Source organism: Etheostoma cragini, chromosome 14 (genome assembly GCF_013103735.1).
Source record: "Etheostoma cragini isolate CJK2018 chromosome 14, CSU_Ecrag_1.0, whole genome shotgun sequence".
Classification (NCBI taxonomy): Eukaryota; Metazoa; Chordata; class Actinopteri; order Perciformes; family Percidae; genus Etheostoma; species Etheostoma cragini.
This window is the reverse complement of record NC_048420.1, coordinates 10,731,192-10,757,002: the sequence shown is the minus strand read 5'-3', so window position 1 is coordinate 10,757,002 and position 25,811 is coordinate 10,731,192. Positions and strand designations below refer to the sequence as shown.

The 25,811-nt window shown below is 39.4% G+C and overlaps 2 protein-coding genes across 20 annotated transcripts in view; one reads left to right on the top strand and one right to left on the bottom strand.

Annotated features, from left to right (window-relative positions):
* Positions 1-23,214, top strand: part of LOC117956923 (cytoplasmic dynein 1 intermediate chain 1) — a 54,982-nt gene extending 31,768 nt beyond the window's left edge. For all 19 annotated transcript variants that reach the window (XM_034892286.1, XM_034892298.1, XM_034892296.1 and 16 more), the window contains 7 exons: positions 9,010-9,156; positions 10,649-10,762; positions 10,929-11,062; positions 11,491-11,635; positions 17,159-17,299; positions 20,626-20,751; positions 22,750-23,214. In XM_034892286.1, the coding sequence (XP_034748177.1) occupies positions 9,010-9,156; positions 10,649-10,762; positions 10,929-11,062; positions 11,491-11,635; positions 17,159-17,299; positions 20,626-20,751; positions 22,750-22,860 (918 nt within the window). In that variant the 3' untranslated portion in view covers positions 22,861-23,214. The remainder of the gene's footprint in view (positions 1-9,009; positions 9,157-10,648; positions 10,763-10,928; positions 11,063-11,490; positions 11,636-17,158; positions 17,300-20,625; positions 20,752-22,749) is intronic.
* An 834-nt stretch (positions 23,215-24,048) lies between these two features.
* The window catches only part of LOC117957172 (calcium-binding mitochondrial carrier protein Aralar2), a 45,088-nt gene continuing 43,325 nt past the window's right edge, over positions 24,049-25,811 (bottom strand). The window contains 1 exon segment of the mRNA XM_034892769.1: positions 24,049-25,064. Coding sequence (XP_034748660.1) covers positions 24,908-25,064 — 157 coding nt within the window. The 3' untranslated portion in view covers positions 24,049-24,907.

Here is a 25,811-nt window from a genome sequence, read left to right as displayed (position 1 = left end):
GCCTTGTGAGCCTGTGTGAGATATGGTAGATGATACTTTGTGTGTGTGAGTTTCTCCCTCATGCGCGCGCACATACACACACCTAAACACACACACACACACACACACACACACACACACAAACACAAACACATAGCAGACCTTGCCCGAGGAAAGAAATGAAACCCACTGTTCTGACTGCAAGAGTGTCTCCCTGCAAAAGCTTCCACAATTCATCTCAGGCCCAGTATACCAATGTGACTCTCTATGCTGCTTTTTCTTCCGGTAGCTGTCACTCCCCACATCCTCTCCATTTGGGCTGGCAAGAGATGACTTGGCAGGTGTCTGACCCATGCTGCATGTGAGATTAGAACCTTCCACAGAGCCACTTGTGTTTTTTTTTCATTTTGAAATGAAATGTCAGGCTCGGTATCAATTCAGCCCTGACATGGAGATGCAATCCTAGCAGGGGTTTTGTCGACATGAGAGTTGTTGAGGTGTTATTTAGACAGGCATGGTGCTCGTATGACCGATATGTCCAAACGTATCAATCTGAATTGAAGAGGAGCTGCAGGGGATGGGAGGAGTATGGCTGCCATTGATTTAAAGGAAATGTTCAACATTTTGTAAAAATGTGCTTATTCAGTAGCATTTACAGTATTGCTATCCAATTCTTCCATACAATTTTTGGTAGCCTACTACTGTATACTACTGCATATTTTTTGGCTATAAAAAATATTCAAAATGTTCAGCTCGCTAAGGACATTTGTGCTTGAATTTTACTTTTAATATCAAGCTTTTTTTCTTTTTACATTAAAAGTGGCTTTTTCCGCTTTTCAATGCTACTGCTCCCACATACTTTCCTCTACAGACATCATTCAAGAAACTATGAAACTGTTCACAAAAAACCTTTAACTATTAGAAAATGGTTTAGCTTTTTGATATCTTTTACAGCTTTTGTGTTATCACTGTTTAAGTTTAGTGCTTCTTTAAGCCTCCTTAAACAACCTCGATATTTCTGGACAAAAAGAAAGAGTAACTGTTTTTCAAATCGCTGATATGCCCACATTTTTTTACTTTATCCAAATAAATTAGATGAATTAGATTTTTTCAATATTCTCTACTGTATTTTTTTAATGGCTTTTCAACATAATTTATTTTATGGCACACTAGTTCTGTGGTTAGCACCAGCAAGTAGTCACTGCGGACTCGGACGCAGGTTCAATACCCAGTCCAAGCTGCCCCTTTTCATTATGTTGTTTTCGACATACTATACTACGATTCTTTTCGACATATCATGATATGACTTTTTAATATTTTTTATTTGTGATAAAAAAGTCAGTTTAGTAGGCTATATTAAAAAATGTCATGGTAGGGAAAGAAAAAAAAATTGTTAAGTCATAACAATAGCGTGTCGAAAAAAGATGTAAAAAAAGTCATAGTAAAGTATGTTGAAAATAGTCATTGTATAGTATGTTGAAAACGTCATAGTATAGTATGTTGAAAAAAGTGATAAAAAAGTCGAAAGTTATATGTCAAAAAAAGTCATGGTATAGTGTGTTGGAAAAAGCCAATAAAAATTCATAGCATAGTCTGTTAAAAAACGTATAGGTCGTACAGTTGCCTGGTGCGTGGTATCCTCGTGACAGCCTACCTACAATGTAACAAACATTTAAGTAACTATAACTACCACAATAGCATGACGTGTATTTGTATGGGATATCCATGGGTAATGTAGCCTATGAATTTCTATGTACACAATTATCTAAGATGCACGAGCAGTAACACACCCGTTTGATTTGAGTGGTTGCACGGTTACATTCAGTCTTGTTCAGTAGCCTGGTGTACGGTCTCCTTGTGACAGCCTTTCTACCATGCAGCCTGCAACATTCACTTCTCTAACATTTAACTTAACATAACTACCAAAGTAAAATTATGTGTATTTGTATGTGATGTGTTTCTTATCGATGTGTGAATTGCCATGAACAAAAATCATCTAAGATGCAGTAGAAACGAGATGGTTAATAACTCACTAGACACCGCTTGAGACTCAATTCGGCCTAGTTCAGTAGCCTGGTACGCGGTCATCGACCGACAACTCTTTAACAACTCTTCGACAACTCTTCAGCAACTCTTTCGGTGCTGCTCGGCTCGCAGTAGCCCATTTCCTGAATGATTCTACCAGCACTCCAGCAGTGGTGCTAATGAGGTAAAAAAAACAGGAGTAAGTCGGTTCTTTGACAAATGGCACTCGATTCTCCCAGTTAGGTGAAACAAGTTTGGTTAATTAACTGCCTTGTTGGTCAGTTTGCCAACACTAGTTGGTAGAAGTATAAACCCCAGAACCAGTGTTCCACCAAAGATTTAATGTTGAAAAACAGTAATAGCATTGTATGTAAAAAAGTCAAAGTATAGTATGTGAACAAAAACGTAATGAAAGGGCCAGCCTTGACTGGGAATCATACCTGGGTTATAGTCCGCAGTAACTACCTGCAGGTAGTTTGACTTTTTAATGGCTGTTTATTTACGTATTTATTTACATTTACGTACTATACTATGACTTTTCTTTCAACATACATACGGTGACTTTCTTATCATTTTTTTGACATATCAAAATATAACTTTTTTGTGGCTTTTTTTCAACATACTATGCCATACTATGACATTTTTATCACTTTTTTTGACATGCTATGCTAACACTATTTTTGACATACTTTTTTGTCTTTTTTCAATATGCTATTCTATGACTATTTATTACTTTTTTCAAAACACTATACTTACTACTTACAACACACTTTACTTTTTACAACTATATAATTCCTTTTTTATTTTTTTTATTTTTGACATACTATACTTTGACATACTATCTTTTTTGGGACTTTTCTCGACATTACTTTGTTACATACTATACTATGACTATTTTTAACATGCTTTACTAAGACTTTTTTAATCACTTTTTTCAACATACCATACTATGAAGTTTTTTCAACATACTATACAATTGCTATTTTATTTTTGACATACAGTACTACACTATGACTTTTTCAATGACTTTGACTTTTCTCGACATGCTATGCTGATCACTTCTTTCAACATACTGTACTATTACTTTTCATCGCTTTCCTTGACAAACTATACTATGACTCTTTCATCCCTTTTTTAAACATACTATACTATGATTTTTTTAATTACTTTTTTCGACATATTACACCATAATTTCTTTTGAGAAACTTAACTATGACTTTTTTATATCTTTTTTTCGACATGCCATACTAAAACTATTTTTGACATACTATGCTATGACCTTTTTCAACACACTATTCTATGACTTTTTTATAACTTTTTACATTCTATACCATGAGTTTTTTTGATATACTAAACTTTCTTTATCACAAATTAATTGACATGTTATATTTTGACTTTTTACTCACTTTTTTCAACATATTTTACTATGACTTTTTTTGACATACCATACCATGATTTTTTCATAGGTTTTTTTGACATACTAAACTATGACTTTTTATCACTTTTTCGACATGCTATGCTATGATTATTTTCAACATACTATACTATGACTTTTTTATTACTTTTTTGTCATGCTATATTTTTTTATCACTTTTTTCAACATATTATACCATGACTTTTTTCAACATACTAAACTATGACTTTGTTATCAGTTTTTTCAACATACTGTACTAAAATAAAAACTAATTTTGCCCTACTGTATTATGACTTATTTCAACGTACTATGCTAATACTTTTCATAATTTTTTTCACATACTATACTATGACTTTTTCACGACTATTCAACATACTATACCATGACTATTTTCGACATACTATACTTTGACTTTTTTATGTCTTTTTTATCACTTTTTTACATTCTATACCATGACTTTTTCGACATACTATACTATGACAGGTGGGTCAGAATTCAACCGGCGGCCACTGTGGCAAGGACTGAGCCTCTGAAAATAGGGCCTGCATGCGGGTTCTAACAGGTGAGCTACTTTTTTATCACTTTTTTCGACATACGCACAGTATGTCGACATACGCACAGTATGTCGAAAGAAGTGATAAAAAAGTGACCCTCTGTTTGACTGGGACCCTCGGTTTGACACCCATCCAGGCTTGGCAGTTTTTTGTGGAGTTTGCATTTTCTTTCAGACTTTGTTGGATAGTATACTATTGTATATCACTATACTGTGAATTTGTATCCCATTTTTTTTAACAATCAATGTTCAGCTCTCTAAGGATATTTGTGCTTGTTTTCATCTTCTTTCTAACATTTATACTTGCATACAGTTTTACTTTTATTGCTGTTTTAGTTTTTTGCTTCTTTATGATTTTTCTGTTTTTATTCAAGGCTGCGCAGTGTGGGTGAAGTCACAGCTACAGTAAAGTTGAGAGAGAATATCAATAATACAATACTATTTTTTAAATCTTTCTCTTTATGTTTACTTCTCATACACCACAATACATTATTGGTATTATTCAACATTTCAATGAAATTCATAATAATTAAAACCATTCACACTCAATTCTATATTCTCACTACTCACCTTCAAATTAACCTTTTCAACATTCACAAGCATTTTCTGCAAGAAATGCATCTTCTAGTTAACAAGTTGTAAATTATTTGTTTAATACATACAAAGACCAGGGTGTAAAAACAACATTTTGCCTTTTTATGTGGGTTTATCTATCGGATTAGTAACTTCCTGTAGTCTCAGATTGTTGCCTGGCAACTGCTTATTGCCAAGAAATAGTCCAGGCTAGATGTTTTCCCTGTTTCCAGTTTTTGCACTAAGTCGGCTGCTGGCAGCAGCTTCATATTTACTTTACTGACATGAGAGTGATATGGATCTTCTCATTTAACTGACAGTTAGAAAGTATTTCCCAAAATGATGAACTTTAATTCGGTATATTAGCTTTACACATGAAATATTTCATGCAGTCATGTTTAAGCACTAAAATGAATTTTCTCAAATAGATCCAAAAGTTTTTGAATCATTGATGGCTCATAAATTAATATAAAGTAAACAGAAAGACTACAGAAATCCAGCTGAAACACAACTAAGCGCTTCATAATTCAGCTCTAAACTCAGTCATTAATTTCCTACATGACATTCAAATTGAGAATCTGCTTTAGAGTGTCAACCAATTTCCCTTGAGTTTAAATCACAAACTTCCTTATAGCGCGGGACAAATTGATCTCATTTCAGCACCAAATGACTTACAGTACATTTAAAAGGCATAGAACTCCAAAACATATGTGTCGATGTGACATTTGATTAGAAGCATTTAGGGAGAACGGCTTTTATGTCAAGTCGCTGCTGGCAGGCGCCTCAAAGTGCACTGTTGGAACAAAGCCGGGCTAATTTTCAGTAGCTCTTTCTCTGAGCTTGAGAGTACACGAGGGCAATGATGGCATAACATGTGGTTTCTCAAAGAGTTGATTCAGAGTTTAGTTAGGATTTTTCCTCTTAAGATGGGGACACTGATAGGGCTTAGGAGTTAAACTAACATATGGAGGAAATAGAGGGGGCTCTTGATTTGATTTAGCTTCTCTTTGTCATAACTCATGTGGGGTAGAGATGTTTATTTAGCGTCATAACTGCTGGAAGAGAGCAGGGATGTTTCCTATTTGTGTTTGTATATGCTTGTAGATTTGTGTGTTTATTTAACATTTTTGATGGTGTTAATAGTAAAAAAAAAAGTGCAAATTAATTTTTACTGGACAAATTAAAGAGGAAGGTTTTATGCAGTGAGTTTGATGATAACGGTATTAATATATTTGAGGTAATATACTGTATACTAGATAGAGTACAGAGTACAATATGGATTAAATATTTAAAATGAATATGATAAATGACACTTTTATAGCGGCCTTGTGGTTTCTATCTCTTTAGGCAGAAAGACTTGAGTAGGGTGCTTTAACAGAGTAAGCAACAAAAGAGTAAGCAACAATGGAGGAAAAAGTCATAAAGGAGTTAAAGAAATAGTTTTTGGGGAGTTTTTCTTTCAGCCGATTAGCTTAGCTTATGCGGCGTTCCATTTACCTTTGAGGTGGGAACAGGTAATGACGTCACAACTGAGTTGACCGTGTTCCAGCAATAAGTCTGAAAACCAGATAGAAGATCGACAGCTGTGTGTGCTCGACTCATTTAATGAGACACTCGTAAGATAGAAGTGTTAATAAACAGTTTATTGTTTTTCATACAGCTTTTACTACTTTGGATGCTTTGAGCAGCCATGCTGGATTGTAATGTCAGGTTGATGAGGTTCTCGTCAGAAATCTGACTTCCGGAGGCCTTTTAAGTTGAGATTTTCCTACTTTCCAGTTCAGCTGTATTGGCACAAAGAGTGGAAGCAGCGGGAAACAACTTGACTAGCTGTAGAACTGTCCTTTTTATGTTTAGCTGTTGCCACTAGCCTTTTATTAAATGGACACCTGTGAGAGTAGAGTAAAACCACTCATTTAACTCTCTGCAAGAAAGCCAAATAAGCATATTTCCCCAAATTTCAAACTATTTTTTATGGCAACGGTATTAAGATATAGCATATATTGTATGCTTCCTTCACTCTAGTTTCCTGTCTCTTCCAGAGGCTAAAGATTGTTTAGAGTTCCACTACTTTTTAAAGACGGATAAATGGTTGTCGTGGTGGAACCGTGTGCGTGTGCGTGTGTGTGTGAACCCACAGTATTTAGTGTTTGTGCACAGAGATGACAGAGGGCAGGACGTGGGTTCATTAGCCCACTGATAGAGTTTTATGGAGGGGTGGGGAGAGAGGCAGACCTCAGACATCAGCCTGTCAGACAACCACAGAGTGTAAAGGTCATCCCAAAGCTCTTAAAAGTGATCAAGTTAAAGGCAGACTCATCCATGTGTGCTTGAGTATGAGAGCTGTTGTCTTGACATTTGGCCTAAAGTACTTTTACTGTTAAAAACCTTGCAATATTTTTTGAACTTTTCGTCCCCATGCACATAAGTTAGTAAGTTAGGAACATTTTCTTAAATTGTCCACATTCATTTAAAAAACAGGTTACAACAATTGCAGTTCAGCTTGTCTACTCCTATGTTCTGAAGACAGTTATACATGCTTTGGACATTATCTTAATGCAGTTATTGGTGCTTTTACTGCTTAGATTACATGTAGAATAAATCTGGCAATGCAACTTACACAATTTGTAATGTGAATAATCATCTTATGTCCATCAAATCCTGTGTGTTAACATGTGCTGATAAACAAAGATTCCTGATCCCTTTTTATCTGACCGTCTAAATAAACTTTTCGGAGACTGCCTCCTTGCCGCCTGAGGAGCGACTTTATTTTTATCACCAAAGTTCAGTTTATTTTGAGCCTCGACATCTGAAGCGAGTCCCGAGCCGTTCGTCTGGAAGCTGTGACTCCTCAGAAGAAACAAAAAAGGGAGAGAAGGAGTGTTCAGTGTCAGTTTCTTTTTCTCTGGTTTGTTTTCCAGTCTCCTCTCAAACTGAACTGGGGTTTGGAGTTGGCTGCGTCGCCCATGGTGTGGTTGCCGGGACAGAGAGAGAGAGCGGGCGAGGGCGAGGGAGAAAACTGAAAAAAATAAATGAAAAATAAGACAAATGTTATGCTTTTTCTAAACATGAACTCCCATTGTTAGATTTCTTACCTATCTAGTACAGCTGCTACCCAACACTGCCATGAGCACGTTGCATATTGGCCCATTAGTGCCTTGTGTCTAACAATGTAAAAACTGATGTTTTAAATGAACAGTCTCAGTTAATATACTGTAATGTTTGTTAACCAATATTCCACGTAGTTGGACAATGTCAGTGTGTTTTTAAAGGAGTCACTCCTATGAGGGTAACTCATGTATGACTGTTAATAGTGTTCATAAAGTTACTCAAGTATGAATTTGGAATTTCCTTCTATTTCTAAAATGTATATTCATCGTAGTCCTACGGTCTATTAGTCCACTATTCCAAGTAGTAGTATCATTGCCAACCACATCTGTAATGAATACTATACTGTCAATGTATTCACATACGTCTTGCAAACACTGCCTTGTTAAACCAGGCATTCATTTGGGAGAATTCTGATAATAATGACAAGATTTTGTTCCAACAACAGAATGTCTGACGTACTGTTTTCTGGAACACTTAAACTGTCAACGGCGGTTCTTCCAACAAGATCTACGACTGGATTGGGCAACAATTGTTTTGCAAAATTCACCCTGCATGTTTTTATAGTTTGACTGTTTTTAATTGTGATGCATGTCATGAGCTTCTTGTTTAACGCTGCCTTGGACCCATTTTCACTGTGAGTTATTGTTCCTCTCAACCTGATTATGCTGCGTTACTAGATGGGTGGATGGAGGAATGAATTTGTCAATGCATAACACCACTTAGCCTCCTGTAGCGATACGATGCAGCCACATTTTCTCATAACGCCACAGCCCAGATGCTTCAGTGGCTCTGGGTCAGGGAAGGCTAGCTTGTACGCAGAAACCCATATGGGACGAGCAGTGAAGAGGAACCAAGACTCAATAAACACGGTATTGGGGAGGGAGGGAGTTCAAGGGTGCACTTGTCATGATGGAGGCTACAGTGAGCGCTCCAGTGGCTGCTGGGGTTTTGATGCTGTAATGTGAAACGGCTGGGGGAAAGAGGACTACAATTCCCCTCTTTGTCTGGTCTCCGCCCCAGCGTCACCCCTCTCTCCTCTCGTCAGCGGACCCTCACCGTAGCCAAACTCATCATCTCCCTTGTCTATCCCCCAATGTCAGCCACCCATCACGACGCCTTGATCACTCGTTCGCACTCATGCTCCGTCTAGCATTACCGTTTTCGCTTCATACCTTTCTTTGTTTTAGCTCTTTTCTCACTGTCTGCTGTTTTATCTACACTTTTCATCAACCCAAACCATTTCTATTTTCACCATGTTCCTTGTCCTGTCAGTTGATGCCATATCAGAAATGTTCCCATTACATATCCTCATACCAGAATGATATGCTCATCCTCTCCCCTTCTCTTTCCTCAGTCTCCAGTAGTATCTGTGGGCTTTGCCAGGTTTCATCCCAACCTGGTGGTGGGGGGCACTTACTCGGGACAGATTGTCCTGTGGGACAACCGCAGTCACCGTCGGACCCCCGTCCAGAGGACTCCTCTGTCTGCTGCTGCACACACTGTAAGATATACAGAACCAACTGGGAGCTGGAACCCTACCGGGACTCAAAAACAAAAGAACATTGGTTGAGTGAGGTGCAGCTGACACATTAACAAAAAACTAAACACACAAAGAGAATTTAAAGAAAAGAATCAAATCTGCAGCTTAGTTTTCAAGCTCTTTCTTCATGTGTTTCAAACTGTGTGTTTGTTTTATCACTGAAAATTATTTGATGAGAGAAAATAATCCCATTGATCATCAGTCAAACGATTAACTAATTTATCAAGCTAAAGTGACATTATATATGATAGTTCCAGCTCCTAAAAGATGATAAATCCAAATGTTGAAGTTGATTATCTGTAGATTTTGTTGATTATGTTGATTTTGGACTGTTGGTCGAACAGAATTTATTATATTTTTAAGGCGTCTCCATGGGCTCTGGGAAGTATGATGAAGAAAATAATGACTATGGTGAATAATAAAAATAATTGTTAATTGCAGCCCTGGTGAAATACGCTCTGACCTAAAAGAAAACAAGTTCCCTGTTGTTTTTTAATTAGTTACATAAAACAATGAATTCAGTCTGTAGGAACACCTCAGAGGAGAGTTAAAGATTTTTGAATTTGACACATTTTGTTGTAAATTAAATGATCACATTACAGCAGCATTACATTTTTTTACAAGATAAATCTGCATGTTGGAGACTGATTATTTTCAGGACACACACACACACACACTCCTACTCCTGACTGGAGTAGTCGAATTCTACACAGAACTAGGACAGCTCAATTTAGATGCTCCAAGGAACTCACTGACCCTGACTCAACAGATTACCAACCAATATCCACCGGCAATATCTTCTGACCCAGGGCTGCTTATAAAGCTGCATTAGTCGCCAATGACGCCGTCGCTCTCATCCTCTCCAGTGAGACCCAGTCAGCTACGGTGTTGCTTACTGCTGAATGGATTCTTTGTGCTGCCCACAAATCAATTACTTGCCAGTAATGACATAATTGTTTCACACACTCTTGTTGTAAGGAACAACTACACACTGCCATGTGAGCCTTCTCCATCTGTACTAAGTATCTAATGATGTCATGTGTTTAAGGGTAAAATTACATTATCATTTCAGGATCATGTTTAAAATCCAATTGAACTAATATTACAGCATGTTAAATTAATGAAAAACGTTATGTCCCTGCCAGCCTACTGCAGTTAGGGAGGATCCAAATATTTCTTATCTAAATGCGATGCCTCTAATCAATGAGACAAATACAGATTTAAGATTGTGATCAAAATATGCAGCAGAATAACAAGCTTTTGAGTGGGGATTGTTGCAATTATATCACAGATGAGGTAATCGAGACACTGAAAGCAATTGCCACTATACGTTTTGTTATCCTCATCAATTTCATTTAATGCTGTGTCTTTATTTCTGTGTGTGTGTGTGTGTGTGTGTGTGTGTGTGTGTGTGTGTGTGTGTGTGTGTGTATGTGTGTGTGTGTGTGTGTAGCACCCAGTCTACTGTGTGAACGTGGTCGGCACCCAGAATGCCAACAACCTGATCACTGTGTCTACAGACGGCAGGATGTGCTCCTGGAGTCTGGACATGCTTTCCCAGCCACAGGTACACAACACACTCAAATGCAGAGTTTTAGTGTTAATGCACCTGGTATTCCACATGTATTTTCTATAACTGATGTGTCTTTTTGTGTCTTTAAATGTATAATGCCTCTTTTTCTCTTCCTCTTTCTCGGTCTCTCTCTCTGCATGTGTGTGTGTGTGTGCCATAGGAGACCATGGAACTGGTGTACAATAAATCCAAACCCGTGGCGGTGACAGGCATGGCTTTTCCCACAGGAGATGTTAACAACTATGTGGTTGGGAGCGAGGAGGGCACTGTGTACACTGCATCCAGACATGGCAGGTTGGTGGACAGACACACACACACACACACACACACACACACACACACACACGTACAAAACATCACAGACAAATCTTAATCGCTTATGTTTGTTTCATCTGTGTTTTATGTCTTCACTCAGTTCCAATTTATCTGTTTGGATAATCAAGAATTACAACATCACGCCTAAACAAGTCTGCAAAAAATATACATTTAGAAAGTCAATTAAACAAATGAAACAGGGTAAATGGTCTAAGAATTACAAGTAATATTAGAATGTAATTGACGATTTTCCAATCCATCTAAGTAGCGTATTGTTTCTCTTTTTCTCCAAGCTCTCTTACTGTGCTGTTAATTCATTTCAGGAAGATGCAAACCACTTCACTGCTTCGTTTTCAAACAAGTTAAGACCCCTAAAGTAAGGTCTCGCCTATGTCCTCCTTCTGCAGCAAGGCGGGTATCTGTGAGATGTTCGAGGGCCACCAGGGGCCGGTGACGGGTATCAGCTGCCACAGTGCAGTGGGCACCGTCGACTTTTCCCACCTATTCATCACATCCTCCTTCGACTGGACCGTCAAACTGTGGAGCACCAAGGTACGTTTTTTTTGGTGGAAGAAGAGAAAGAGTGGATGTGTGGGGGGTTGATTGGGGACAAAGAAATTACAGAGAGAGAGAGGGAAAGAGTGTGAGTTAAAGCTGAGTAAATAGGTGAGCAACGTTTTCGAAAATCTTTCTTCTTCTACGACTACTACAGTAAATTATGATGAACAGATTTTTTTTTAAATTCAAATTAATAAAAAAAAAAGGCACAGTGTGACGTTGGAAGTTAAAATGGGTTTCTTTTACTTCACCCACCCCTCACCATCAGAGCACCCACTTAGCTGAGATGTGCAAACACAAGGATACTCTCCAGACACTCACATACTGTACATTTAAATGCAGGAAAAAGGTTTGTGTTAATATAGATGAGGCACTTACAGTGATTGAGAGGGAGAGAGACACTCAAACATACAGTACATATGCAGATCCAAACATGGTTTAAAGCAGCACAATCAAAACATCATCAGATAAGTTGTTGCGGCTGAAGAAGCATCTTTTGGGGAAAATTCAAACGTCTAGCCGTAAGTGTCTAAGCATGCGAACTATACATGTTCTATATATGTTCAGTATGGTGTGGGCAAATGTCAGAACAGCACATAGAGGCATTAATTACAACTATATAAGGCTGGAAGCTTGTTTGCAGAGAAGGTTACTTAGCCATCCTTGTCTCTGTATGAAGCCTAAAGTGGTGTCATTTGGTGCATCTGAGACGTCGTTAAGAGGAAGCTATTCAGCTTAAGGAGCCTCTATTATACCCCTTTTCAGTGTCTTATTTGTACTCTTGGGGTCTACTCGAAAAGGTTTACAGGCTTTGATGTTCAAAAAACACATTACGTTTCTCATACTGCCCATTGCTGCAGTGCCTCCATCTGAACAGTCTGACTAAGCTCTTGGCCGGCCTTCCTGAAAAGCCCAGTCTGCTCTGATTGGTCAGCTGGCCCACTCTGTTGTTATTGGTCAACCAAATTCAAACAAGCCATTTGGCTGTGGTTGCTCAGGCAGCACCAATGGACAAGCTATCTCTATCAATGACATCATCAATTGAGGAACAGGAATGGGGGCGAGCCATTTTCAGGCACTTGAGAAAAGTGTTGTCTGTGGGAGAGAAAAATCCTTTTGGAGTGACATGTGTTTTAGTTCTGTTATACATCTATGACATACTAAATAAACTATATAAACACACTAAAAGATGGAGAAAAAAAAACACAACAGGGGCTCTTCAAGCGAATTAATGCACAAGAAGAAAATGGGTAGTGAAGAAAGCAAGCAACAACCATCAAGTGGGCACACTTTTAATCTTTCATCATTCATCTGATCAATTTAGTACACATAGAGCAGTCAAAACTCACCAAAACTGATACACATATCCCAAAAACTATTGGGATATCTATTTTTGTATATTATATCCATAGGGGGCAAAGGTACAATGATTTGGCATCAGTTCACTGACAGTAAAAAGCTAACTGTCATTGTTTCTGTCAAAGTAAGTGTCGGAGAATACAAAACTTTGCTTAAACATTCAAACACACTTTTGTGGTGGTGGTGTTGAGACGAGGAGGGCATAAGGTACATTTACACATTACACGTCGGGAGATACTGCACGAGAGAAGAAATTCTGGATTATAATTTTTGATATTTCATTGTTAAATGCATGTAAATAAATTGAGTAGAAATGAGGACAAATCAGTGAGAGCAAAGAAGAAAGATGGATATTGGGGAAGGTAGGAAGTTAGGAAGGAACTATGTCTTGGGTGGAAAGGATAAAAGGTAATGGGATAGCAAGACGAAATGTATTCATGATTGATAGTGGAGGTGATGCTAATGTCGAAGGACAGAGGGATCAACATGAGCGTGTCGAACAGCAAACACTGCCAAAAATCAAAAAGAGAGACCTATTCAATATGAGGAAAATACATAATGCATATTGCATAATACCTTCGGCTTTATGCACGATCCAGTTACAGCTTTCATACTTGGCTGTGTAAAGCACTCTGATGAATTTTTGCTCATGTTTGCATGCAGCTAGTCCATAAGTCTTGTGCGAAGGGTCCCGTGACACATATTAAAACATTTCTGTGGATTTTCATCAGAAGAGTGTTTTATTTTTCAGGATTTGGGAATTCCCTTTCCTTTGAGGGGCACCGCAGGAATGTGCGTCTGTCTCTTATCCCACATAACCCGTATTTGTGTGTGGGCAGGCCGAATACCTGCCTGTGTGTGTATGTGTGTGTGCAAATATAGACACACCACACATGCCTCACATGCACCTTAAGCAAGCTGCCTCTGCTTACCTAAAATCCCCCTGAGGTTTGTCTTCAACCCAACTGTTGTAACACACACACACACATGCACACGCACACACACACACAGTAAATCCTCTCTGCGTTCACGTTTGCCCTCACAGTTCAGAAAGGCCGTTGCACAGAAGTCTGCTGATGTTTTTACACTCGGCGGTGCAAATATTGTGGTTAGTGAAAACATTCGGAGTCGGCCAGAGTGGGAAGACGTCGCGACAGCTGGTAGTGGGTTTATGATTGTGCATAACTTGAAGCGTATTGCTCTCTTGACCCTAAAACCAGCATCTACTAAGTGATTGGATGAAGCATAATCATTCCACTTTTGCTCTCTTAAGAAGTGTATTAAAGGCCTACATCACAGTCAGTTCAGATGATTGTTAATGAGCGTCTGCGTGATGAAAATGAAACCGTAGTCTTGATCTTCAGACTACAGGATTTTGTTGTGGTATTTTTATAAGCAGCTTTTGTGAGACATTTTTTAATTTGAGGACAAAATCTCTAGTGTGTGGTCATGAATTATGGTGTGAAGATATTGAGATAGTGTGATGTTTGTGATGCAGTCAGCATGGAAGCAAGGAAATTATACGACTGCTGCAGAGATTAGATGGTTTGTATCCCTCTGAAAGTCCAAGTGATTAGAGGTTTTCTTAAAGACTCACAGGCTCTGTGACATTTTGAATTTTGAGATAGCACCTGCAAGTGTTAGGGATTGTAAGACTAAAAATGTACTTATTGTATTTTACTTATGTCTATCAGTGAAAGAAGACACAGGCCGGCTGATTTTAGCATCAAAATTTAAATCATTAAATGTTCAACTTCAAAAATGTTCTAAACTTGGCATTGCACTGTGATGTTAACTATTAGTGTTTCAGTAATGGTTTTCCCGTTCAAACGTGCTAGACGTTCCCCAGCTTTTCGGCACAGAAAAGATAATGACAACGTAGTTACTTTACACGCGGCGCCACAAGGATTAAGCTTAATTTTGAGATTAGTTTTAAGACTTGTTGCTGCAGATTATTTACCCAAATCACCTTATTTAAAATAGGTAGATTATGGAATGCCTAAAGTAAAATAGTACTTTAGAGTTTGAATAATAGGACTTTATCCACCTCATCTCTAATGTAACTTGAAGTGTATGCCCTAAAGGATATATTTAAGAAAGATAGCTTGAAATTGCATTGAGAGGCGTTTTTCAGCAAGGCAGATTATCACGATAAAATAACATTCTGAATCAAATTGGAAATGTGAAATACAAGAGCGAGAGGATGCGTGAAAGAGTGTGGGACCAAGACTAAAACAAGGAGAGGACAAGAGAGAGAACATAAACAGGAATCGCTCAGCTGATCGAATGCTGAAACTGTGCGATGGAGAAAGATGACCTCTGCTGTCGCCCCGCCGGCTGGAAAACAGGTTCAATTGAGGCTTGAAATTGGCTAGGCTCTGTTTGTTTGTGCGTGTGAACACTGCTATCTGTCTGCAGGTCTCACAGCCTTTCAGAACAACTGTGGAGTGAGAGAGTAAAGGTGATGGAAAGAAAGCGAAGGAATAAGAGAGAGAGAGAGAGAGAGAGAGAGAGAGAGAGAGAGAGAGACTACATTCCTTCATTTGCTCTTCCAGCTTACCTGTCTCCTCTCTTCCACCCCTCCTACTCCACCTGTCAGGAATGCAGTTTGTGAGCCTCTGGAATCCTAACAGCCCCTCAAAGAGATGGGCACACACACACACACACACACACACACACACACACAAACACACACACACACACACACACACACAAACACGCACGCACGCACGCACGCATGCATGCATGCACGTACGCACGCACAATTTGTATTAAGGGTAAAACAAATGAACACTTTATTTGAAGGGATGTGCATATGACTGACATGACACTATCATAAACATGACATGACCCATGTCATGACCCTGAAGGAGTCTTTAGGAATGTTTATGACTGTTTTCATCCAGTGTCATTCAGTAAATGATGACGCTTTGGATGCAAAGTTATCATTGTTTGACATGTTAGCATTATGACCACTTGACATTAACCAAGACCACAATGTCTGTGTTATGAAAACGTAACATTATGCAAGATGATATAACCTGTCATAAATATGTGGTTTTATTTGGTCATGAGACCATTATAATTATGTCATGAATATTTTTCCTTGATCTCAAGTCAAGTGAAACCATTTGGACTTGTCATTAAGATGTCATAAAAGCTATACGACCAGTTTAATGACAGTTTGATCACAGTTTGATGGTGATTTGTGGAGTTTTGGATGGATAACATTGGCTTTAGGCTTCCTGATCATGACATGTCATATGCAGACCCCTTTAAGAAGTGTTACCATATTAAGCAATCCTTTGTTATTCTGCCGTTCTTTTGAGGTCTTCATAACTTCACAAACACATGGAAGGATAAACTGGATAGATCCGTTTTATCTTCCTATGTTAGCTCATTACAGATATCTGTCGGTCCTGTGTGTATTTTGTTTAATAAGTAACAAGAAAATGCAATTGAGTAATGCCAAAGATTTGTTTTAGACCATTTAGAAACAGTGTCCCCATTAAATAGTTTGCCCACCAGAGAGCACTGACAAGTTTATTTTACCTTCAGTACGTGTCTCGGACACAATTCTTACAACGTTTGTTTTTTTACGTTAAAGGATGAACAGCTGCTGACATGTCTTTATCAGTTGTTTTTTTTTAAACTCTCAAATATTGATATTGATTTAGGCTTGGAAATTCCGTATTAGTCAGCCTCCACACACACACACACACACACACACACACACACACACACACACACACACACAATCTACAATCAATTGTCCACCCCTTTTCCTTCCATTTCCATCTCTCTCTCTCTCTCTCTCTCTCTCTGTCTCTCTGTGTGTCTCTGTCCCAGACAGCTGTTGTGTTGAGGTTACAGTACACCTTGTGGAGGGGCCCTCCCTTTCATCTCTCCCAGCACTTTTATGGTGCTGTGTGAATGTGCTAGGCTTTTTAATTAGGCTCTACACGCAGACAGGCCCCAAGGCTGAGGCAGCGCCACTCTGTCTGAAGCTCACTCACTCCCTCTCTCCATTCCTTCACCCTCTGTCTCTCTCTTTTTCTATCTCCAGTGTGTCATCTTCTGTAATCCGTAACTCTCTATTTTTCTTGCTTTTCCAAGCCATGCACACTTTCATAGATATCCTCTTTTTCTCTCTTTCAGCAAAACAAGCCTCTGTACTCGTTTGAGGACAACGCTGACTATGTGTATGACGTGGCGTGGTCACCTGTTCACCCTGCGATCTTTGCCGCCGTAGATGGCATGGGCCGCTTAGACCTGTGGAACCTCAACAACGACACTGAGGTGTGTGTTTTTGTATACTGTGTGTGTGGACTGCTGGATGAATATAGGTCATTATGGGCGTGTTTTCTGTGTCAACTCTTTGTGTGTTGATGTGCGTGTGTGTGCTTGGTGTCCTCAGGGCCTGTTGCTGGGCTTCAGCCCGAACCGCACAACCAAACACCCAAGCCTTTTCCCTCCCATCAACCCCCCACCGCCACCACCAACCCCTCCACAACCCTTCCTACACACGATTCAAGATTTCCCTGTGGGCGTTTCCCACAGCCCTCGCTTTAAATCAAACTGGGTTATAGCTCCTCATCCCAGCTCCCACCCAGACGTCCCACTAACATTCCAGCAACCTCTGTCCAACGTTCAGGCAACCTCAGGATCCCACCACCTCGTCTCATCTGCCTCCCACACTCTGCTCCATCAGGGAAGTACACACATGTGCAGGAGACCACGAGCAGAGAGCCCCAGCCCTCAGTCCGCAGTCCCATGCTGGAGCTGGAAATAATAAAAGAAGAAACGGGTTGACTTTCTCGGTGCTGTGGGGCAACATTTATTTTCAGAAGAGAGCATTTCAGGCCAGTGAAAGAAATGTCATCATATTATTCAGTTTATTATATACACAACATAAAATATAGTATAAAATACATGAAATACCAAAACGGTAGCAATCTCAGCAAAAAGATAACTTTATATTACAAATCATTGTACAAACGTTTGCAGTTTTTTTATTTATTAAAGGAACAGTTCAACATTTTAGAAAATAAGAAGCATATTTCACAAAACTTTGAACTATTCCTTTAAGGAAGTAAAAAGTTGCATTATAGAAAAAAGATATCCACGTATATATGAGAGTAAGTACCAAACCTTTGATCACTCAGGTAACATGTGGAATAAAAGGATCCTGCATTCTCCTTCTCTCATAGTTTCCATGGAGACAACACACACAGTGCCTTTACCGTAATACAAGTCTGCATCTCTTCAGAGGCTCTCCTCCCTCTCTCATAATGCCCTTTCACTCTTCTTCTCATTTTCTTACAGCCCCAGCATATAAAATTAACATCTCATGTCCCAGGATATGTTTAACCTCAGTTTCATTTGTCTCCGCTAATGTCTCTCCTCTTGTTTTACCCCCAACACTTTTCTTCCCTAATTTTATCCCTACCATTGGGTCTTCCCTCTGCGGCACAGATGACAATTTTCCCATGGTTCCCTCAACAGCGGCCTTTTCACAGACAGAGGAAGAGTTAATTACCAACGGCCTAACTCAGCTAACAGCGTGCTTTATGAGAAACATTTGCTCAAGCACACACAAACGGATGTACCAAACACATGCACATTCACTCATACACAGTCAGTCTAATAGCAACAGACGTCCATTGTTGCCATCGTATTAAAAACGCACATAACAACACTAACGGAGCAGTGTGGCGGGCCTGGTTCTCATTTCCAGCACACACACACACAGACATATACAGCCAATTTAAAGCGCTCAGTTCAGATCCACTCGGGCGGAGCGGTGGAAGCTAGCAGGCTAATGGCAGTCTGCCTGTGGTTAGCACTGCTTTAAATACGCAGAAGCTCGGTGTGTGAGGCGACATGATGCCAAGGCCTCTGTCTCCACTGGTGACATGTGTCAGACTCGCCTTCCCCATGTCAGGAACAGTTTATTGAAACGCTTCAAATGGTTTTAGGTTTTAAAAGGTGCAACAGGAGCACTGCCATTTACTAAAAAGAGCCCAGCTCACCCACAACAGCAAACATGAGTGCAGTTATTATACACTAAATAGCACAGTGTGTGTCCACATATGAATGAGAAGTTGTAAATTTAACAACTATGTTGGTCTAACCTCCTGAGTATTTGGATAAAGTTGTGCTTTCAATGTAGTAAACTTGTTTTGTAAATTAGACTATAATGGCATAATTCTCCCATTTTCCATAAACATTAAGACGGATAGCCTAAACTGCAATTAGGGCCATTAAATAAAAATAATTTCTACAAGAAACAGTGTTAATGTGAATTTATTTCTTTTAGATGGAACTGGTTTGTAACTAACAAACATACTCATTCACATTTAGCAGGCTACATTTATCAACCAGGAAGATATAAAACGAAAACAAACTTAAAACAGCAGCTGTTCCTGGAAAAACAAACCAGTTTTAACACCACTCGCCGGCAGGTGGCAGGCTGGAGGTGGTTTTGTTTAAAGTTGATGTGCCTCATTAGAGGCTTACAACATATTTTTTATATATTTCCAAAGTGCACAATGGGTCTCATTCACCAATATCTTCCTTAGAAAAGAATACAACATAGGATTCATGAAATGTTCTTAAACAACAGAATTGTTCACACCTGTGTTCTAAGAATTGATGAACCACACGTCTTTGTAATTAGCGTAAGAAAACGCCCCGCAAATTCCCATATAAGGACATAACACTTCAGGGCAGTGTGTAAGAAAATTTGGCAGGCACACACTCGTGATCACCAAACGAAAAAAACGTGAACTGTGTTTCTGGACAACGTCGATCAATTGAAGATGTAAAAAGTAAATGGTTTGACTTAAAATCAAAGACCAAAAAATACATTGCCAAACCTAAGAGAGTTATCTACGAGTTATCTAAGCTTGACCAGCACATCGGAGCCATTATTGGTGAGACGTCACTCTCAGGTGTGCCATCAGCGCAGCAACTGGACACTCATTGACCAGGGCATAAATAGCGCATATTCAATCACGCAGAATTGAATCAACTTAATTGCTGATATAAATTGCAGTGTTAGTGTTTCTTTGCATACTATGATTTTTTTTTCAGCTAATAATTATACTATGATTTTTTTTCTCTCCAACTTACCACACAACAAAAATATGCTAAAATTAGCCCAGCGGCTAGGCTAACGCGCCCTCACATGAGGAGCATGAGAGAACGTACAGGCATAGACAGGGTGGTTTGCTGCTTTGTGGTGATGGCAAAGAAATTACAGGAAAATACTGTTATTGCAAACAACTGTAGAATTAAATAAAATGCAGTAACCAATTAATTGGCAAAAACGGTCATCACTCAAATGTGTGTAAAAGTGCTCTTGAGTGTGTGTAGATTAGGTCCTTAGCTAAAAACAAATCCAACATGAGTGAATGTCAGAATCTTTGTAAAAAAAGTGTGTAAGTGGGGTTTTAGAACACATTTCTTTATAAGAACGGTTGGTGACTGAGGCCCAGTGTGCTGTAGTCCTCTCACCTTGAAACAGGACTTACCTCTGATAGGCCACTTTGTTTCAGAATGTTGTTTATCATAATCCCAATTTACATGTAAACTTCGGATTTACATTGTTTTTTGTCCACTAGGTACCAACTGCCAGTGTGACCATCGAGGGTGCTTCGGCCCTCAACAGGGTCCGCTGGTCGTCAGGCGGGAAGGAGGTGGCGGTGGGCGACTCAGAAGGCCGAGTCTGGATCTACGATACTGGAGAGGTACGGATACAGTAATAATCCTGTATGATTAGAGTGGCGAATCACATAATACAAATATGTACACCATGTCTGTGAGCAGAATCGCTTTAGTACCCAGAAGGAAGGGCAGAGCGAGCACGGCTTTTTTCTTTTCAAGTATTAATCATTACAAATAACTAACTGACATATTAAACGTTTCTTTTAATATTTTGGCAGTTTACTCTGGTTAAAAGAATCCGCTGAAAACACTGTTGTTGCTGTGAGTGCTGCGATGCATGGAGCTGGTGGTTCTCGCGGGTTTAGTTTTCAAACAATCTGAGATTTAATTACACCCTAGGTGCCAAAAGTATGAGTGAACTACAATGACCCAAATTTATTGCACCGTTGCAATTAAGTTGTACTACAGAAGATTGAGAGATTTTAGTGACTGAAATTTGAGTCGTGCTAAATGAAACCTGTTACAACTCATCAGTAAGACCTCCATCTCTCCTGATTCTACCAAAATAAACTGTCATGTGATGGAAGAATGTTACAAATAAGGAGTTGGTTAATGTTATTTTAATTGAATCATGATTTTATAAATATATACCGCATTTGCTTAGTTTTTAGAGTACATGTTGTAGTCTTGTGTTTCATGTACATTTGGTCCACTGGCTTTGGCGAAAGACATGAACAGTACTGTATAAATAGGTGAATTTTAGGTCTTTTAGCACTGTATGTTTACCCAACTGTCAGAATTTACCATGAATGTATGTTAGATTTCTTTTTTCTCCCTCTTTCGTGTCCCTGTAAAATGGCCTCCACATGACTTTTCCATCACCACAGAGCAGCAAACCACCCTGTCTATGCCGGTACGTTCTCTCATGCTCCTCATGTGAGGGCGCGTTAGCCTAGCCGCTGGGCTAATTTTAGCATATTTTTGTTGTGTGGTAAGTTGGAGAGAAGCTCAGCTGAGCTGGTGGCCTGTAGCTGGGTTCATGGTAACGAGAAGAGTCATCGATAAAAGTGAGAGGGGTTGAAAGGTTTTATGACTCCAAAAGGGAGTGTGTATGTGGTGGTGATGGGGTATTTACTTCACTAGAAACTCCCCCCATATATCTCAAACTAGGAACAGAAAGAGAAAAAAAGAGATGTCAGCAGTTCCATGGGACCAAAAGAAACCCTTGAGACGGTTCCAGGGGTTTTTAGTAGTCGTCTACTGAAAAGTCCAAATCAGGAACCAAAAGTCTTTCAGATGGCTGCCATGGGGAAAAAACTAGAGGCTTAATACTGCTCTATGGTAATACAACACTTTGGAGCTGCTGCATTTGAAACCTGACAAACACTAAAACCCTGTTTCTTTGGCACTTCTTGGAGTCTGTTAAAATGCTGCTACGCTGAAGTCACTCAGACACCATATACATGATGTTCTGGCAAAGCCCCCTGCTGCGGCCAGCCCGACTCTGTGGGGGGGTTGGGGGGTTCAAAATGGCTGCCTTTAATTACAGCCTGGCCATGCAAAGCGGTTGCAGACAGCTTGGGTGGCAGACGTGGCTTCTGTCCCACTCATTCCGACTCCCACAGATACGACTCCAGCTAAACAAGAGCAACAACATTCAGTTTGACATCCTATATTAGCTAACATATCCTATGGTCACTGCAGGTTATCAGATTTTTAACCATGCTAGCAGCAGACTGAAATATCTATATCAAAATCTATATATCTATTAAACTATTTAATGAATTCTTAGGGGATTTATTTGTTGTCCCCCAAAAAAATGATTTTGGTGATCCTCTTACTTTTCCTCTAGAATGTGAGGATATCAAAAATATGCTGCACGTAAAACTAAAAACTACCTTATTTTGGTTGTGTTCCCATCATGGTCCCCTGTGGCCTGATTAATATAATACTGAGTGAAAATAAATGTGTTTATGCATCCTCAGAGATGATTCTTTGGTAATGTTACAAGCTATCAGTAAGAGGCTCTACACAACGCACTTAATGCCGTGTTCCCTGTGTTTCTTTGATGTTTCCTACAGCTGTCAGTGACTCACACTGATGACTGGGCGCGCTTCGCTCGTACCCTGATGGAGATTCGTGCTAACCGGGCGGACGGCGAGGAGGAGGGGCCTATGGAGCTGGCTTCATAGAGCAGGACTCCAAAGAGACCAGTGGGGTGTACTACAAAGCGAGATTAGTGGTTAGCAAGGTATGTTAAACCTAAAGCCCAAATGTCCCAAAGGTGATTCTTTTTAACCTGGTAGATCGCCATGGTAAATGAGCTACACACCTAGAGTTTCGGATTGAAATTGGCTATAAAAAAGCGACCCTTTTACTGATCATTAACTCTGGAAATTGTGTCACCATTATGAGGTTCTCTTCGGAGGGATTGTTTCATAGGATTTCCTTTGGGTTATTACTCACATACCATCACAGAGCCTTAGGGGAGCATGAGGGGGATTTTGTTCATAGAAAGTCCTTTCACAGCATCAATTGTCTGGTGGAGCTGGATATGTTAAGCCTGGTTTAAAGTTTTGTTAAGCCAAAAAGAAAGCCAGGCTCTGTGGAAAGCGCTTTGCAGTACCCCCCTCTGGTGTGCTTTTATTGTTGTCACTGTAGCATGAGCATCTCAATCAGTTTATTTTCTTCATCTTCATGTACATGTACATGTTCCTGTCTGGTCCAAACAAAGCCGCATTTTCAATTGTGTTCTTGCATTTACTCAACCGGAAAATGCAAACTGTTAAAATGTTGACTTCTACTGATTTTTATGCCTTTATTTATTTATTTATTTATTTATTTAGTGACTTACGTTGATTTGTTGCTTGCAACCTGTGAGCCTACAGTATATACAAAGTGGCAGTCGTATAGCCTAATAAGGATATGTGTGCTGTGACGATGCTTTGAACTACCATAAAAATAAAGCAGGGTCCATAGACTAGTCCTGTACTGTTTACAAAATGTCATGTTCACTTTATGTTGTGCTTCTTTTCTCTGTATTATTCCTGCATGCAACACATTCCTGAAATATTACAGATGCATACACATTGAGTTATTATGGTGACGTTCCACACATGAGGCTTTGCGGCTGCTTGATGTCAGTGTTTCAGGGTGTCAGAAACCCAATCAAGTCTGGTACTGGCACTTTGATTTCTGTTCTGAACGAGAGAAACAACTGTATATTCTTTAATGATCTGTTAATGATTAAGAGGTTTATTGTAATGCTGAGTACTGGCTGTTAAATCGACTGTGTTTACTATTAAAGCATAGCTGATGAACTTGATTTTTCCTTCAGGGTTCAACTGGTAACGAAAATGAAAACTCTAGCAAACATTCGATTTACTAATAAAAGTTTCTCTTTACTCTTGCTACACATGTTGCTGCCATACGCAGAGTAAGGCACGGTTATTACAAACCATATGTAACTCCTACATTCTCTATACTGTCCACATTTAAATACTGAGTCATGACACACTACAGAGCTGCAGTCGGTGCCAGCTGTCTCTCAGATATGTACACATCTGCATACATTTAGACCTCGATCCAAACATCTTACAGTAAACATTGTGTACAATCAGAATGTTACACTGTGTCTTTACATTCAGGTAATTTTGGTCATATTATTGTGGATACATTTGATCCAATGAGCAATTAAAATATTTACAATTAAAAGAGCAAAACAGGTGTATAGATGATTAAAATATGTCTCTGGGTTTCTCATATAGCCAGTGCCACATTTATAATCAATAGATTTTCTTTTTAGCTAGCTATTTAATCATGTGAGAAATTTGCTTTTGGTTATAAATCAACAAAAAGAAGACACTAAAAAAAGCGGCAGTTGTATGTAGTATTTGACAGTATATTCAAAAACAAAAGCAAGCAGTTAAGGTGTTTAAACTTCTGCCAGCCCTTCTGCTGCCTGTGTGCATATACTGAACCACATTATAATAATAAGGATATATAGTGTCAATCCAAGGTAAAACAAAAGCTGCACAAGTCCAACAAAGAATCTTCTCTGAGTACCTGCTCACTAATCCATAGGGTTGCATATAGACTACCATTCACAGTATATTATTATAAGAAGATACATTATAAATAACCTTAAATATGTAATTTAAAATACAGCAATGACTTGTTGACAAACATGCAAGCCTTCTCTTTCACTTACCCCCCTACCTGTGGAGGTTCAGGGGGTGCTCACAGTGGAGGGGTGTAGCGTGGGAGATGGAGCCCAAACTTGCTCTCGATGCCAGCGAACGTGGCCACGGCCAACCTGAAGCCTCCGATGTGGTCGGGGTTGGGCGCCGGCAGGCTGATCCGAGACTTGGGGGTGGGCTCTGAGCCAGACGGCTTTCTGTGGTGAGGGGTGAGAGAGACGGGAGGAGGAAGCCAGAGGCACAGTGAGAGAGAATTGAATAAAGGAGAGAAAGGTGAGGAGAGGTAGAGTTTAAGGGGAAGCTGTTCAACAACAAACTCAGTGCAAGATGGTATTTTAAACTAGGGGGGAAAAATGAGCGTGCACAGACAGGAGTTCTATTATTATCGGTATTAAATCTTGAATTAATATCATCATATTCAACACTGTTCACCCAAGAAGTAAACATCTTTGTAGAAAACCAAAAGAGGAACTTTTTTCTCTTAGAGCAGAACAAATCAATTCACTTGTTGATTTTAAGTTTAGTTTTGTGATTGGCTGTCAACGTGGACTCCTAAGCAAAGATCAACCTCACAAAACCACACCAAATTTTCATTGGACCTGCAATTGATTTAGTTTCATTGCGAGTCTTTGGGAGTGAGGGAGCAACATGTAAAAGCCACAAGCCACCCATTGACATACGCGCATGTGCTACACAGCTGTCCATTAAAAGAAGCACTTTCTTAGTCATTTGGAGAGGTTCACCACCTCTCTTCCCCACTGGGCATTTTTAACTTTAGAAAATGAGTGAATTGTTTCTGAGAGGCCTATTTTGAGGAGGAAAATTAGCTCGGTTCAATCCCAGAAGTGGTGGAAAGTACATGTACAAGTCAAATGGGTGCTGCCTGCCCTGATCACCATGCGGCTAAACTCTCGAGTTTGAGAAAATTGTCACATCCAGAGCTT